At 36.3% G+C, this 16740-nt stretch overlaps 1 protein-coding gene across 4 annotated transcripts; it reads left to right on the top strand.

Moving 5' to 3' along the window:
• The first annotated feature begins 657 nt into the window (after positions 1 to 657).
• LOC128230130 (DNA damage-regulated autophagy modulator protein 1-like) lies at positions 658 to 15755 on the top strand. Of its 4 annotated transcripts, none has more exons than XM_052942159.1 (7): positions 658 to 1058; positions 6716 to 6824; positions 8870 to 8991; positions 11656 to 11804; positions 13412 to 13598; positions 14021 to 14100; positions 15043 to 15755. In XM_052942159.1, exons 2-7 carry the CDS (start codon positions 6754 to 6756, stop codon positions 15220 to 15222), a joined length of 789 nt encoding a protein of 262 aa, XP_052798119.1. In that variant the 5' UTR covers positions 658 to 1058; positions 6716 to 6753; the 3' UTR covers positions 15223 to 15755. The 4 variants fall into 4 exon arrangements, with proteins under 4 accessions (XP_052798119.1, XP_052798122.1, XP_052798121.1 ...); XM_052942162.1 differs by lacking the exon at positions 658 to 1058 and adding an exon at positions 2569 to 3033; XM_052942161.1 differs by lacking the exon at positions 658 to 1058 and adding an exon at positions 4293 to 5231.
• Positions 15756 to 16740: the final 985 nt, after the last annotated feature.

Here is a 16740-nt window from a genome sequence, read left to right as displayed (position 1 = left end):
GGAGTGCGGTCACTTTTCTACATTACACCGGTCTAATACCGGGTCATATTAACCGCGGCACCTGTATATATATATACAGGAAGAACGCATTTTGTTGGCAGGTGTAAGACACTACTGGATTGCAAGTGATCCCAGTGTCGACAACATATCACGTCCTCTTCCAGCTCCTTTGGTGCTGAGGTTCTATAAGTATTAGAATGGTAAGTCAACACTATCACATACTGAAGTGGACCACCACAAAATAGGTCGGTGGATATTTTTATTATTTATATTTTTTATTTATTTTTGTAAATTTATACAACGGGTGAAGGTTGGTAATAATTATTTGTGCCATTTTCATCATTGTCACATTCATAACATGCCATTACCCCCCCCCACACACACACACACACACACACACACACATATTTTGCTAGTAATATACACGGCGTATATTGCTATTATTTTAGAAAGTTATGCTAATACTTTTCCATTCGCTCAACATTTTGCCGACATATTAAAATTACCACTAGTGATACTTAACATGACTTTGACCCTATTGCTTGGCAAACACTGTTATCTTGTAGGCCTAAGACATCTACTTTAACATACCATATCAATAATTTGAATGTCCTTCCGTGTTCGTTCGTGATAAGGTAATACGCTGTGCATGTTTGACCCAAGAAAAAGGTGAAACTTTATTATGAAATGTTTGCTTAAATTAAAACATGAAAGATTAAGGAAAACTTCAAGTCGTATGTATCATAAAGCTTTATACAGCGTATTACGAGCGAGATTGTAGAAAGGTGGTGGTCTTTATCATTGCGTAAACATTACAAAAGAACGGGTCAGTACTTGGTGAAATGACTGTTTTACTGAATTTGGGAATTTTAAAATGACATAGAGCGAAAATTGGGATAACGTCTGTCGGCAGTTTTAACCGGGTAGCACTAGACACGAGTGCACATAGCGTTTTCCATATCTATACATTTGACTTTAAGATTTTGAAATATGTAACAGTTAGTGTGTAAATAATTTGATGTGAACAGAAATATAACCAGATAGTAAAAAAATCTCAGGTATGTACTTTTTTTCTTCTTTTCTTTTTACATTATAAGAGATATTCCATTGTAAATACATACATGGACGTTCCGATCTATTCTTGAAGCAGTATAATAAATTGTAACCTGTAACCTGTATACTAGTGTTGGGAATCGGACAGAAAAATAACTATCGATAATCGGTTTATGAAACCGATCAATGATCGATTATTAATCGATTTAATCATTATTTAATTATCTTTGGCCAACAGATACAGTAAATGCATCAGTTTTAAGAACCAATGTTCCCCTACAATATTGAATGTACATTTATTTGTATAAATTACATTATTTATTCAGAACGCAACTATCCTTTAGTGTGTAAAAGATACTATTACAGAACATAAGACCACAGACGCTATTTTTTGTCTTACATTTAGTATTGTATACATCTGTAAAATAAACACAGAGAAAGATTTCAATTTCTTTTTAATAAACAGTCAGTTACAAATACATCAAGCAGTTAAACAATCTGTTTGTTTTAAAAGAACAATTTCTTTCAGAAAACTGAGAAAACCAAATTCTGACATGGTTAGAAGTAAACGGTAACATGTTTTAAAAATCACTTTTAAACCATAAACATGAAAAGTTAGGAACCAATCCTTTAGCAGTTAAATTACAAAGAAAATTTGTAATAAGTTACTGTATTGACTTACTGAGTTGAGAAGTATATGAGCAGGTAACTTCATATATTACCACCTTCACATTTTACATTAACTAGCATTAACCAGAAACAAAACATATTTTCATGACATTAATTTTACTGGTTACAAAGTCGGTAGTGGTTACGTCCCTTGTTTCTATAATCGATTTTTTAAATTTCACTATCGATTGTCGCCGACGTAGGCCTTTCCGATCAATTGTCGATTATAATCGATCATCGGCACATCACTACTGTATACCCTTATGATTATATTGTAACCTGTAACCTGTATACATTTCTGATATATTGTAACCTATAACATGTATACATTTCGGATATATTTTAACCTGTAACCTGTATACATTTCGGATATATTGTAACCTGTATATATTTCTGATATATTGTTACCTGTAACCTGTATACATTTCATATATATTGCAACCTGTAACCTGTATACATTTATGATATATTGTAGAGTAATGTCCCTTGAATTAGCAAAATAATTCTGGACATGTGTCGCTCAAGACTCCAATATGACCAAGAGTCATGAAAGCTTTAGGGATTGTGTTGGGGTGACGAAGTTGCACACCTTGGGTTTCGTTTCCCGCTGTACTTAGTAAAACCAGAGTTATGGTCCTTGAATTGGCCAAATTGGCATTGACAAGTGTCGATAAAAACATTAAACTATTTCACCTAGAATCATAAAATTGGGGGAGGGGGGGGGGGGATATTGTTCAGGTAATGAAGTTGTGCACCTGGGTTTTGTTTGCCGCTGCACATAATATTTACCGAGTTATGGCCCTTTAATAAGCAAAAATTGGCATTTGTGGACTTGAGTAGCTGAGAACAACACATTATTTCACCTAGAGTCATATAACCTTGGGGAATGTTGTCCAGGCGATGAAGTTGTGCATCTAGGGTTTTGTTTTCCGCTGCACATAGTACAAACAGAGTTTTGCCCCTTGAACAAGCAAAAAATGGCATTTTTGAACTTGTTGAACTTGTGTCGCTCATAACTTTATAATTATTAGTCAAACCCTCATGAGATCTTTCGGGAAGGTATATGATGTTAGTAAGTTGAGGAACTCATAATTTTAATGCACATTTATGGAATATTGACAAAATAATGACCCTTGCTTTTGTGACAAACATGTTCATATTTCTACTTGATTTTATATCAGCGCGTCCTTCTCTTTGGAGGGGTTACAAATGTTTGCCAATGTAGTTTTTTATCAGATTCGAACTGTTAAAACCGGTTTAATGGCGACAAACCATTGGACAAAATAAACTGAGGTTGAGATTGAGATTATGGTGAGTAAACGTAAAAAAAAGACTTAATCAATAATTACAATGTATATATTAAGCATTATTCCTGTGAACTAAATCTTAACAGTGTTTCTACTGCTTTTAGATATACCGAATTTGTATCTGATGCTGCTGTTGTTGTTGTGGCCCGGCTGTTGTTTTCATTTTTAATATGTATGTGTTTCCTTCTTGGAATATGCGCCAATGGTTAACAGATTAAAAAAAATCATCCATTACAGGGGCGGTTCCAGGATATGACCTCAAACTTGCGCCCCTCCCTCAGAACCAAAATTTATTTGGTTAAAGTGATGGCAGGGGTTTGTGGGTACTCCCCCAAGAAAATATTTACAATTTCTTGTCCGAAATGGTGCATTTTGGGCGTATTTTATTATTTTTTATCTCCTACATTAAACTAAAAAGTAAACTTGGACGATTTTAGGGGGATGCACCGTGTGCCCCCCCCCCCCCGATCCACTCGTGCATTATTACACAGTGAACAGTGTTCGCACTCGGGCTATAATAAGGTAAAGTGTATTTGTAATTTTAAAAGACATGAAATAACAAAGCGGAAAAGGTACATGATGGCACGTGTTTGTATTTTGTTATCAACGTATAAACACAATTTGTTTAAAACACTATATTATTTTGTACGTAAAGCTATTGCGTTTGTTTGAATGAAAATGACAAAACTAACATTTTGAAAAAGCCTTCTAGCAGTTGCTTGAAAACACTTGCGCAGGTTAACAGGATTTTAAAACGGCTCGAAAAAAAGAACATGTAGTATTGATTATTCAAAATAATTGGATTTTTGCACACCCAAAGTTCCTTTCATTACTAAATCAGAGAACGCTGATGCGCGCGTGTGTAGTATGGAGGGGTGGGTGGGTGGCGATAGAATTAAAAAAATATGCTTGAGTACTATCTAGATCATGTTTTACCTTTTTCATAGCACGACACTATTTCTTTTCTTGATTGACATTATCAGCAAGAAATCGAAGCACACTCTCATAATCTGAAAACTCGGATCATAATACTTAAAACAGGATTTATCTTTCAATTTTGTCAACGTATTACGCATGTCATTTTATCGACGGAAGAAATTTGTTATTTAAGTGTATACATTATGAAGCAATTAACCTACATCAAATCTAATTGTCTTCCTAGCTTATATGTAATGCCTGAAGATTTGCTTTTGATAATAAAAGTCTAATGCTTTTGCCTTATGATTGTGCTAATGATTTTACATAGAGTCGAACCCCATTTGCTCGAAATCGCTTGGCTCGAATTCCTCGTTGGCTCGAACTGAATGTAAAGGGCCGATTTCTTTATCCTGAAGGTAAATGGTTCCGCTTGACTCGATTTTTCCGAGGCTCGAGGTATTTTCGCCGGTCCCTGGGAGTTCAAGCGAACGGGTGTCGACTGCATTTCTTTATTGCAATGTTATGGGCTGCTGTATAAAAGAAATAACATTAGTAAAATGTGCATTATATTGTTATTATGTGAGGTTTATATGATAGTGAGTGATCAAACCAGGGTACGTTGACAGATATATCCCAAGGTATCACAAGGAAGCGTATATTTCATATACTGGTGATGCGTTCATGTAGTATGGAAGCGTATATGGTAAATACTAATGATGTGATCACAGAGGATGGAAGCGTATATGGTAAATACTAATGATGTGATCACAGAGGATGGAAGCGTATATGGTAAATACTAATGATGTGATCATAGACATGGAAGCGTATACAGGATATATAGCCCGGGTGTGTCGTTTCTCCGAATTGCGCTACATACAATTTTAGCCTACAGTAAAAGGACCAATTAGAACACCTCGGCCGTTATCCAACATATATGACATCGGAAATAATATAGGTCTTTAAAAATAGTCCCTCATGGTGGGGCTGAAAACTTTTATGTGTTTTCAATCTTCAAGGGACATATTTGATATTTTAGGATAGAGAATATCAAGCTGTTTTTCTTTTAATTTAAAATTTATTTCAAGTTTCTCCAAAGCGTAATTGATACACGGATCAAAAACAACACTTAAGTTCATTGTTTACGTTATGGAGTGGGTCTACTTAGCGTAATGATAACTGAGTTAATCGCCCTGAAGCCTATTTATGAGGTAAATCCCAAAGCTTGCCGGAGATGGCCGAGTTGTTACGATTATAAAAGTACCAGGAAGTAGAAGCGCGGTTAAGGTAGAATTCCTACGGTATTCATTTTTTTTTTTTTGAAGAGATGTGTTTACAATGTACATAGTTTAAAATTAAACATTATTTTGAGTTGAATTCATCAGATTTCATTTTAATGTTCAATATACTTGACAAGCGGCGGTTCCTAGATTTGGAGGTGTGGGTCGAAGGATTTGTGAACATGTGAAAATGTGCTATGGATGATTCAAGGACTGTCCCTCCCTTGTTGTTGTTGTTTTTCAATCCTAAGTCAGTTTGTTATATCTATAGAATACGGCGTACCTATAAACAAGCTCTCCAGCCGTTTCTAGTTTTTCCTAGGTTTTGGAACTGCTCCTAGTATTCCTAGATTTTCATTAGCAGCATTATGTCTGAAAGTTTCAATTTTCTGTTTTCATCGCGTTTTGAAGATTTTCTTGCAGAAAACAATGTAGAGATGTTCAGCTGAATTGCCCATGCTTCTGGCAATAGTGGTTTCGTGTCACCGATACATAGTTTGGCCTTCATCCATTCTGATTTAAGTTGGACTATGCTGTGAAGTGAAGCCAAACAAGCAAATTTACAGTCAGCTGAACACTTATATGTAAGGTAATTGGACAGTAAAGCAGTAATAAGGTAATACTTTATCTGATAATATCTGCTAGTTTTTGTCTCAGTATTTCTAGATTTTCCCTAGTTTTCTGCTTGAAAATTTCCTAGTTTTCTCCTAGTACTTTCAGATGTATTGCTGGAGAGCCTGTTTAAACCTCGGTATCGGGAATATGGCCCAAAACGGCCCTGAATCCGGCGTACAAAAACAGTGGGAGCGGGGGGAAGTGACCCCCTTTAGTTATATCACGACATATTGTAATACACCAGTCAATTGTAGCCACCCCCCCCCCCCAGGTCCAGGGTATACCGGGGATAGTGGGGGATAAGGGCCGTGTTTTTAACTTCCAGGTGGCCCCACAGTGCCGAGTAAATGCGGTGGTTTTGCTTTCACGCCGAAAATAGCGGGGAATGTATCTTACCTAGTTATCCCGGAGTACAGAGGCATTTGGTGGGGATTTATCTGCAGTTTGTTACCACAGGGCGGGGATTTTACCTGGGATTGGCTGGACCGAAATTCAAAGTCCCCGCTATTCCACGGACCGTGGAGACGTGGTTACAATCGACTGGTGCATAAAATATTTATATCGACTTGTTTACCTATTAATTGGAATCGCCGCCTTTATTTTTTCGACAAAACTAGTTTGAACAAGCTTTGTTACGGACTTGACTAAAATGTTGTCAATATCACGTTTTTAACCTTATTTGTCGTAAACAGTTGAGTTAACATTTAACCAGGAAATAAGTGAACAAATTTCTCCAATATCAGGTGTGATGTCTTTCTTCATGATAGCTAGAAATGTTTTCAGATCGAGGTATAAACGTGGAAATAAGGTCGAAGCCTAATGCAAAAGAAAATATATTCTAATGTTTCACTATAAATAATTATCACATCATAACAGTTGGTGCGTCATATCCGGAAGTGGTCTAGAGTCCCGGAATGCCTGAGAGGTTGCACAAATGGCTTCCCGTGACCATAGCCATCTACCTTCCAGTCTCCTTCATCATCACGTGAGTTGACCGGAAGTGCAAATATACAATAAATAGACAGAAGAGAATGAATAGAAAGAAGGTACTGATGGAAGGGCTCGAATAAAATGACAGGACTAGAAAGGACGTATTAAAAATGAAAAAATAACATGCTATGACAGCAAATGACATGAAAGGCCAGTAAATGGTACGATAGGACATGACAAAACATGCTTGGGTATTAGAAGAACAAAAAGGGCATGATAAAACAGGAAAGGACATGATAAGGCAGGAACGGAAACGAACGGGCAGAAAAGGTTATGCAAGTACCAGAAAGGAAATTGCAAGACTGGACTGGAAGGATAAGGTAGGGCGGGAAAAGATTCAATAGAACTTACAAGGACAAGAAAAGGCATACTAAGACAAGGAAAGAACATGCTATGGCGGGAAAAGACACTATTTGACATGGAAAGGACATGTTAGTACAGGAAATGACATAACAGGAAAGGGAAAGGACATGCTAGTACAATAAATGACATAACAGGAAAGGTAAATGACATGCTAGGACAATATATGACATAGTATGACAGGGAAAGGACATGCTAGTACAGGAAATGACATAACAGAAAAGGGAAAGGACATGCTAGTACAATAAATGACATAACAGGAAAGGTAAATGACAGGCTTGGACAATATATGACATAGTATGACAGAGAAAGACCATGCTACGACAAAATATGACATTATAGGACAGGGAAGGGGCATGCTAGAACAATAGATGTTGATAATATGATAGGGAAAGGATATGCTACGACAAAATATGATATAATAGGACAGGGAAAGGACATGCTAGGACGACATATTAGGACTGGGAAATGACATGCTAGGACGACATATTAGGACAGGGAAATGACATGCTAGGACGACATATTAGGACAGGGAAAGGACATGCTAGGACGACATATTAGGACAGGGAAAGGACATGCTAGGACGACATAACATATTAAGGCAGGGAAATGACATGCTAGGACGACATATTAGGACAGGGAAATGACATGCTAGGACGACATATTAGGACAGGGAAATGTAATATTATGACAGGAAATGGACACGCTAGTACAGGAAATGACATAATTGGACAGGGAAAGAATATGCTAGAACGACATGTTAGGACAAAGAAAATACATTGTAGAGAATAAAATGACAAAGAAGGATACAGAAAAAAAACATGCTAGGATAGGAAATGACATACTAAGACAGGGACAGGACATGGTAGGACAAGAAATGACATAATAGGATAGGGAAAGGACATGCTTGGATAGGAAATGACATTATATGAATAGGAAGAACAATTCATGTACGACTGTTAGGACAGGACAGGTAATGTACATGAAAGGACATGATCGGATAAGGCAGTTAGTGGCAGGACAAAAAGTGGCACATGTTGCCTTTTAATTTCTTTCAGGACGTTTTTATACCACGCCATATAATACAAACGATAATTCGAATAAAATCATAGTAATTCTAAGACATTTGTAATAAGCGGAATTCTTTTCTCTACACATGACTTATAATAAAACGGTATGCTGTCAGTCAATTAAGTGAAATATTATACGTAATATATGATGTTTATTTTACTATTATGTTTTACATATACATATAACACTTGCTTTATGGTGGTTAGGGAATGCTTAATGCCTCAAAGTCATGCTGCTTATTCGAATAAAACCATAAACAGATCGTCCCAAACAGCTCACTCACATGTCTGTTTAAGAGCCGCGTTTTTCTTGAATGACAAAAACGAAACATAACAACACAATTTTGAGGCATATACATTCCAGTTGGAAGGTCTGTTCTAGCATCGTTCTGGATTTAAAGTTTTACAGCGCTTTAAAATATAACTATTAACTACATGTAAAGCTTTAAATGAGCATAGCTATGACGCCCTTATATTAGCGACACGAAGACCATATCGTGATATATATGACCCCAGGTAAATCCTAACTTGCTGCAGAATGAGAAATTAAAGCGCCCAATTTCCCCGCTTTGAACTATTTATGTTAAAAACATACCAACTCTGTTTATAGATATTCAATAGCAGTGGCCAATGGAAACGTTGCGGCCGGCTTTCCGTACATTAGCGACACAGGAACCACACCACCGGAAAGTTGCGTCTTTGGGCAGCTCATGAATATTGGGGCCGTTCTTGGTAAGTGGTCTCTTACTGGAAACCCGATGGCTTGAAAGGTTCGATTATGAATACCAGTTCATTCGTTCATATCATTCGGTACATAAGAACGTTATATGTAAAAATGGTATATTTTGCGAGATATATTGCTATGGAGAAATTGTAACTAGGTTTATAAATGCCCTCTGGGAACTGTTATGAGGTTCATAAATGGCCATTGGTCAACTTTAACTATGTTTGTAAATGACCATAGGGACACTGTAACTAAGTTTATAAATGACCATGGGGAAACTGTTACTAGGTTTATAAATGGCCGTTGGGAAACGTTTACTAGGTGTAAAAATGGTCATTGGAAAACTGTAACTAGGTTAAAAAATGGCCATGGCGAAATTGTTACTAGGTTTATAAATGGCCATTGGGGAAATTTAACTAGGTTTATAAAATAAATGGTCATAGGGAAATTGTAGCCAGGTTTATAAATGGACAATGGGAAACTGTCGGTTGGTTTATAAATGGCGATGGGAATACTGTTATTATGTTTATAAATGACCATGGGGAAACTGTGACTAGGTTTATAAATGGTCATAGGGACATTGTAACTATGTTTATAAATGGCCATGGGGAAACCATTACTAGGTTTATAAATGGCCGCTGGGAAACAGTTACTTGGTGTACAAATGGCCATTGGGAAACTGTAAATAGGTTTATCAATGTCCATGGGGAAGTTGATACTAGGTTTATGAATGGCCATTTAATTAGGTTTATAAAATAAATGGAAATTGGGAAATTGTAACCAGGTTTATAAATGACCCTTATGGAACTGATAGTTGGTTTATAAATGGCCATGGGGAAACTGTAACTAGGTTTATAAATGGCCATGAGAAAACTGTAACTATGTTTAAATGGCCATGGGGAAACTGTAATAAGGTTTGTAACTGACCATTGCAAAACTGTATCTAGGTTTATATATGACCATAGGGAAACTGTAACTAGGTTTATAAATGACCATGGGGGAACCGTAACTTGGTTTATCAATGGCCATTTGGAAACTGTAACTAGGTTTATAAATGACCGTAGGGAAACTGTAACTAGGTTTATAAATGACCATAGGGAAACTGTTAATGGGTTTATAAATGGCCATCGGGAAACTGTTAGTTGGTTTATCAATGGCCATTTGGAAACTGTAACTAGGTTTATAAATGGCCGTTGGGAAACTGTTATTAACTTATTATGTTTTTAAATGGCCATTGGGAAACTGTAACTAGGTTTATAAATGGCCTTTGGGAAACTGTAACTAGATTTATAAATGACCATAGGGAAACTGTTACTGGGTTCATAAATGAACATAGGGAAACTGTAAGTTGGTTTATCAATGGCCATTTGGAAACTGTAACTAAGTTTATAAATGGCCGTTGGGAAACTGTTGTTATGTTTTTAAATGGCCATAGGGACACTGTAACTAGGTTTATAAATGGTCATGAGGAAACTGTTACTAGGTTTATATATGGCCGTTGGGAAACTGTTACTAGGCGTATACAAGGCCATTGGGAAACTGCAACTAGGTTTATAAATGGCAATGGGGAAATGGTTTCTAGCTTTATTAATGGCCATTGAGAAAATTTACTTAGTTTTATAAAATAAATGGTCATGGGGAAATTGTTACCAGGTTTATAAATGGCTATTAGGAAACTGTTAGATTGTTTATAAATGGCCATGGTTTCTGTAACTAGGTTTATAAATGACCATAGAGAAACTGTAACTAGGTTTATAAATAACCATTTCGAAACTGTTGCTAGGTTTATAAATGTTCATGGGGAAAATATTACTAGGTTTATAAATGGCCATTGGAAAACTGTAACCGGATTTATAAATGGTCATGGGGAAACTGCTACCGGTTTATAAATGGCCATGGGGAAATTGTTGATTGGTTTATAAATTGCCGTTGGAAAACTGTTACTAGGTGTAATAATGGCCATTTGGAAACTGTAACCAGGTTTATAAATGACCATGGGGAAACTGTTACTAGGTTTATAAACGGCCGCTGGGAAACAGTTACTAGGTGTATAAATGGCCATTGGGAAACTGTAAATAGGTTTATGAATGTCCATGGGGAAGTTGATACTAGGTTTATGAATGGCCATTTAACTAGGTTTATAAAATAAATGGAAATTGGAAAATTGTAAGCAGGTTTATAAATGACCATTTCAAAACTGTTACTAGGTTTATAAACGGCCATTTGGAAAATGTTACTAGGTTTATAAATGGCTATTGGGAAACCGTTAAGTTTTAGGTTTATAAATGACCATTGGGAAACTGTTACTGGGTTTATAAATTACCATGGGGAAACTGTAACTAGGTTTATAAATGACCATTGGAAAACTGTTACTAGGTATATAAGTGGCAATTGGGAAACTATAACCAGGTTCATAAATGGCCATGGGGAAACTGTAACCAGGTTTATAAATGGCCATGGGGAAATTGTTGATTGATTTATAGATGGCCATGGGAAAATTGTTACTAGGTTTATAAATGACCATGGGGAAACTGTTACTAGGTTTATAAATCGCAATGGGGAGACTTATTTATACTATAATATTGTGTACGACATCTGTTAATGCAACCCCATTTTGTTGTGTAACAGGTCTCTTAATTATTAACATAAATTGCTTCCCATGTCTTGTGCAGATGGCGTTATAATCTACATCCGGTACCGTCAAATCCAGCACTTCTACGAGGAACCACAATGTCCCAAGGGCATGAAACGCCTCAACACCACCGCCTACGTCATTGGCATTCTTACGGTCATTGGCGTTAGTGTAGTTGGAAATTTTCAGGTAAATCAACCGTCGAACACAGATCGCCGGCTCGACAGTTTTCATAAACTTTTTCGTAAATTTAAGTAGAAAGAAACATTACACATTTTTTAATTGTACCTCATGTAGCAGTGGTACATTTAATGTCGACTTCTTCTTTGGCAAATGTTAATTTAATGTGTCCGTTATTTTAAAGCTGCAGTCTCACAGATTGAACGTTTTGACAACTTTGTTCCTTTGAATGATCTAATATTTGCGAAAATGCATGGAATCCAGTGATATAAAACTGCTGACAAAAATCAGATTGCAGGTTTTAAAATGTATGTTCATAAATTGATGTTTTATGCAATTTTCTTAAAACTTTTAGCCATAAAGCATTCATTTTCAAATGTAAAAAAAAACAGCCATCTGATCTTGTGTCAGCCATCTTTTTCCACTGGTTGTTATATATTTATGCAGAAATTGGCTCATTCCAAGACAAAAAATATAACAAAATGTCAAAACGGTAAATCTGTGCAGCTTTAACCTCGACAATTCGCGTGCTTAAAACATGCCCATAATGTCAACTGTCACTTTTGTTTTCCCAGCAGACCAACGGTGCTTAAAGTATGCCCATAATGTCAACTGTCACTCTTGTTTTCCCAGCAGACCAACGGTGCTTAAAACATACCCATAATGTCAACTGTCACTTTTGTTTTCCCAGTAGACCAACGGTGCTTAAAGTATGCCCATAATGTCAACTGTCACTTTTGTTTTCCCAGCAGACCAACGGTGCTTAAAGTATGCCCATAATGTCAACTGTCACTCTTGTTTTCCCAGCAGACCAACGGTGCTTAAAACATGCCCATAATGTCAACTGTCACTTTTGTTTTCCCAGCAGACCAACGGTGCTTAAAACATGTCCATAATGTCAACTGTCACTTTTGTTTTCCCAGTAGACCAACGGTTCTTAAAACATGCCCATAATGTCAACTGTCACTTTTGTTTTATAAGCAGACCAACGGTGCTTAAAACATGCCCATAATGTCAACTGTCACTCTTGTTTTACAAGCAGACCAACGGTGCTTAAAGTATGTCCATAATGTCAACTGTCACTTTTGTTTTCCCAGCAGACCAACGGTGCTTAAAACATGCCCATAATGTCAACTGTCACTTTTGTTTTCCCAGCAGACCAACGGTGCTTAAAACATGCCCATAATGTCAACTGTCACTTTTGTTTTCCCAGTAGACCAACGGTGCTTAAAACATGCCCATTATGTCAACTGTCACTTTTGTTTTCCCAGCAGACCAACGGTGCTTAAAACATGCCCATAATGTCAACTGTCACTTTTGTTTTTCAAGCAGACCAACGGTGCTTAAAACATGTCCATTATGTCAACTGTCATTTTTTCCCCAGCAGACCAACGGTGCTTTAAATATGCCCATAATGTCAACTGTCACTTTTGTTTTCCCAGTAGACCAACGGTGCTTAAAACATGCCCATAATGTCAACTGTCACTTTTGTTTTCCCAGAAGACCAACGGTGCTTAAAACATGCCCATAATGTCAACTGTCACTCTTGTTTTCCCAGCAGACCAACTGTGCTTAAAACATGTCCATAATGTCAGCTGTCACTCTTGTTTTTCCAGGAGACCAACGTGAGAGTCGTCCATCTACTCGGTGCTTCATTGGCGTTTGTCGTCGGCTTTGTTTACTTTTTGCTTCAAACTGTCATCAGCTTTAAAGTTAAAGGTCTGAAAATATCCGGAAATACCGACAACCTTCGGCGCTTGCGGGTTTTGCTGATCGTCTTAGACATCATCTTTTTGCTGCTAGGTATCCTTTGAATTCAAGTTAGACTTTCTATATGAGTTTCGCGCATGCTTGACTTAGTAATTGGTACAAACGCGATTGTTCTTGTATTTTAAAAGTAAATCATAAAGCATATTTGTACTTTTAAAGCAAATCATAAAGTCTTTGCACATAAAAAACGGACACTTTTGCATATGTTTTTACATCAACAGTATTAAAATTATATAGTAAAGTAGTTATTACTCAAAGCCAGAACATTCTACTTATACAAAAAAGTAGAAACATTAAATAGTAAATGTAGTATTTACGGATACGTATAAACATACATTAAAGAACGTCTTACTAACGTGCTAACACAATGAGATTTAGAAACAGAATGTAATCTTTGTTTATGCTTTCTACATGTAAATATGATAACTTACACCGACTAAACTTAACACAACAAGTTGGAATATTTGCGGTACTGGTTAAAATGAAGGCGGCAGGGCAAAACATGCCAAGCAGGAAATGGTCAACAAATAACCCAGTGAGTATTTCAAATGCTGTATTTTTACAAAATATTAATACTAAAAACATACTATGAAATCATCCATTTTCGAAATGTCTGTTGATTTGTAAATTTGACAAATATATAGTGTCTAGAGTTGCATTATTTTGATTGTCGTAAACAATAATAAATCAAATACCAACTATACAGTGTCTAGAATTGCATTATTTTGATTGTCGTAAACAATAATAAATCAAGTATACAGTGTCTACAGTTGCATTATTTTGATTGTCGTAAACAATAATAAATCAAGTACCAACTATACAGGGTCTAGAGTTGCATTATTTGATTGTCGTAAACAATAATAAATCAAGTACCAACTATACAGTGTCTAGAATTGTATTATTTTGATTATCGTAAACAATAATAAATCAAGTATACAGTGTCTAGAATTGCATTATTTTGAGTGTCGTAAACAATAATAAATCAAATATACAGTGTCTAGAGTTGCATTATTTTGATTTTCGTAAACAATAATAAATCAAGTACTGGAGGCTTGTAGATCAGCGTGGTTGTGCGGGTCAATAGTTTTATAGTTTTGTTAAGATTTAGATTTCTTAAAAATGGGGCCGGTGACAATATTCCGGTTTACAAATGGACCTCAGATAAACTGGTTAAAATACATTTCATTCTGAAGAAAAAGGTATTACTTGTCGTGATGACATAATATACGCAGTACGATGGCACAGCGCAAAAGTGGCTTAACACATTATAAAAGTAGCAATTACAGAGTTATGCGATTAGCCCTCAAACAGCGCCAGATGAAGAGTTTGCCTTTGTATCAGTCGACGGCCATTGCACTGAATCTTGTGCAGGTCTATTTAGTTGAGTGGTAACACAACACATCTACTGTCATAATTGGCCTTAATCTGCTTTAAAAGTAAATTATCTTTGCAGGTAATATTATTGTTCTATTTTCAGGGTTATAGTGAACATCTAGTGACTACAATATCAGAATGGCTGGTCGCGTTCGTGTCTGTGATATATTTTTCAACATTTTACACAGAATTCAAACATTTTAGTTGGAGGCCGCCGAAAGTGGAGTACGATAATACCACCGACACCACCTTAAACGCTATAAATGTTAGCACACTTACTTGAGTCTTTCTCACATATTTTAAGTGTTGTTCACGTATAATTGTCTAATTTTGCAGTATGCTATAAACTATAAGTGTAAAGCATAATGTTCAAAACTAAAGTTTAGTTTGTACCTTGTTTAATAATAGCAAGGCTGATCATGAGGTGGAGTGTATGCATAACCTTGAAAGTTGTGTATATAATCAATGAATATTTTACATATTTTTTTATTTTACGTTTTATTTTACATAAGTTGACATGGACGTGTTTTCAAGAAATACCTAAGGTTTTGTAGTTACATGTAGAGTGCGTGATGCAATAACATTGGGAAAAGGCATGCTCTCAAATATCATTCGGGTTTCATGTTATGCTTTGTCCAATTTTTTGTCCAAACAGTTTAAAACAGAATTGACATAGTAATATTCAAAACGATTTTCTATTTAGTTCGAATATTTTGTTATATAATACCATCGTTAAACAATTGTATAAATCTGCTTTGACTTGTGTTATCATTGAAGGAGTTCATAAACCAACAACCTAAGTGTTATATGATAATAAAAAATAACAAGGTAAAGTTTGTGCATCTTTTTTTAACCTCCAACGAGCAGATCCCAGCAAATAAATGATATTAATTCAGTTAATTGTTAATTTGCATGTTATGAAATTGCTTCAGTTTTTTTCACAATTCGTTTCCTACTAAATTACTATTCATGAGCACCACAACCTATTCATTGGCACCACAACGTTCAGAAAATCGAGCGAAGTGAAGTAAGTATAACAAATAAAGTTCTAAAATGTGTAACGCGGCAACCTTTTGTCAATAAAAAAAAGCCATACATATGTTAAGAAAATGCTTAAACCTAAGGTACGAGAACAATTCTCACGAAAATCCAGATTTTTACGTTGTCAACACTAACGTCTAGCAAGTTATGCAATTCTAGACGATCAGATATTAAATTTTATTCAGAACTTTTACCTTTAGAACAACTCATGGCCATTCCTATGTGGAACTACATTCTCCATTTTTTTTAAATTTACTCGTATAAACCTCTAAAAATGAAAAACAAGAAACCATACTCACTGTTTACGTCCATATTTCACTCATTGGCACTATAACGGAAGACGCGTTGGAGCATTTTCAACACATAACAAAATGTTATGGCTCCAATGATTACCCGGCGTGAATATAGCACATGCAATATCATAATAATTTATGTTACGCAGAGAATACACTGACATTGTCAATACATACACACAAACACTTACACGCACACACGCGCACACACACACGCGCGCGCGCATGAATGCCCCCGACGATACACACACGCATGAATGCCCCCGACGATTCACACACGCATGGATGCCCCCAACGATTCACACACGCATGAATGTCCCCCGACGATACACACACGCATGAATGCTCCCGACGATTCACACACGCATGAATGCCCCCGATGATTCACACACGCTTGAATGCCCCCGACGATTCACACACGAATGAATGCCCCCGACGAATCACACAACGCGCATGAATGCCCCCGA

This window comes from Mya arenaria, chromosome 4 (genome assembly GCF_026914265.1).
Source record: "Mya arenaria isolate MELC-2E11 chromosome 4, ASM2691426v1".
NCBI lineage: Eukaryota > Metazoa > Mollusca > Bivalvia > Myida > Myidae > Mya > Mya arenaria.
Note: the sequence above shows the minus strand (reverse complement) of the source record. Positions and strands in the feature narration are given on the sequence as shown.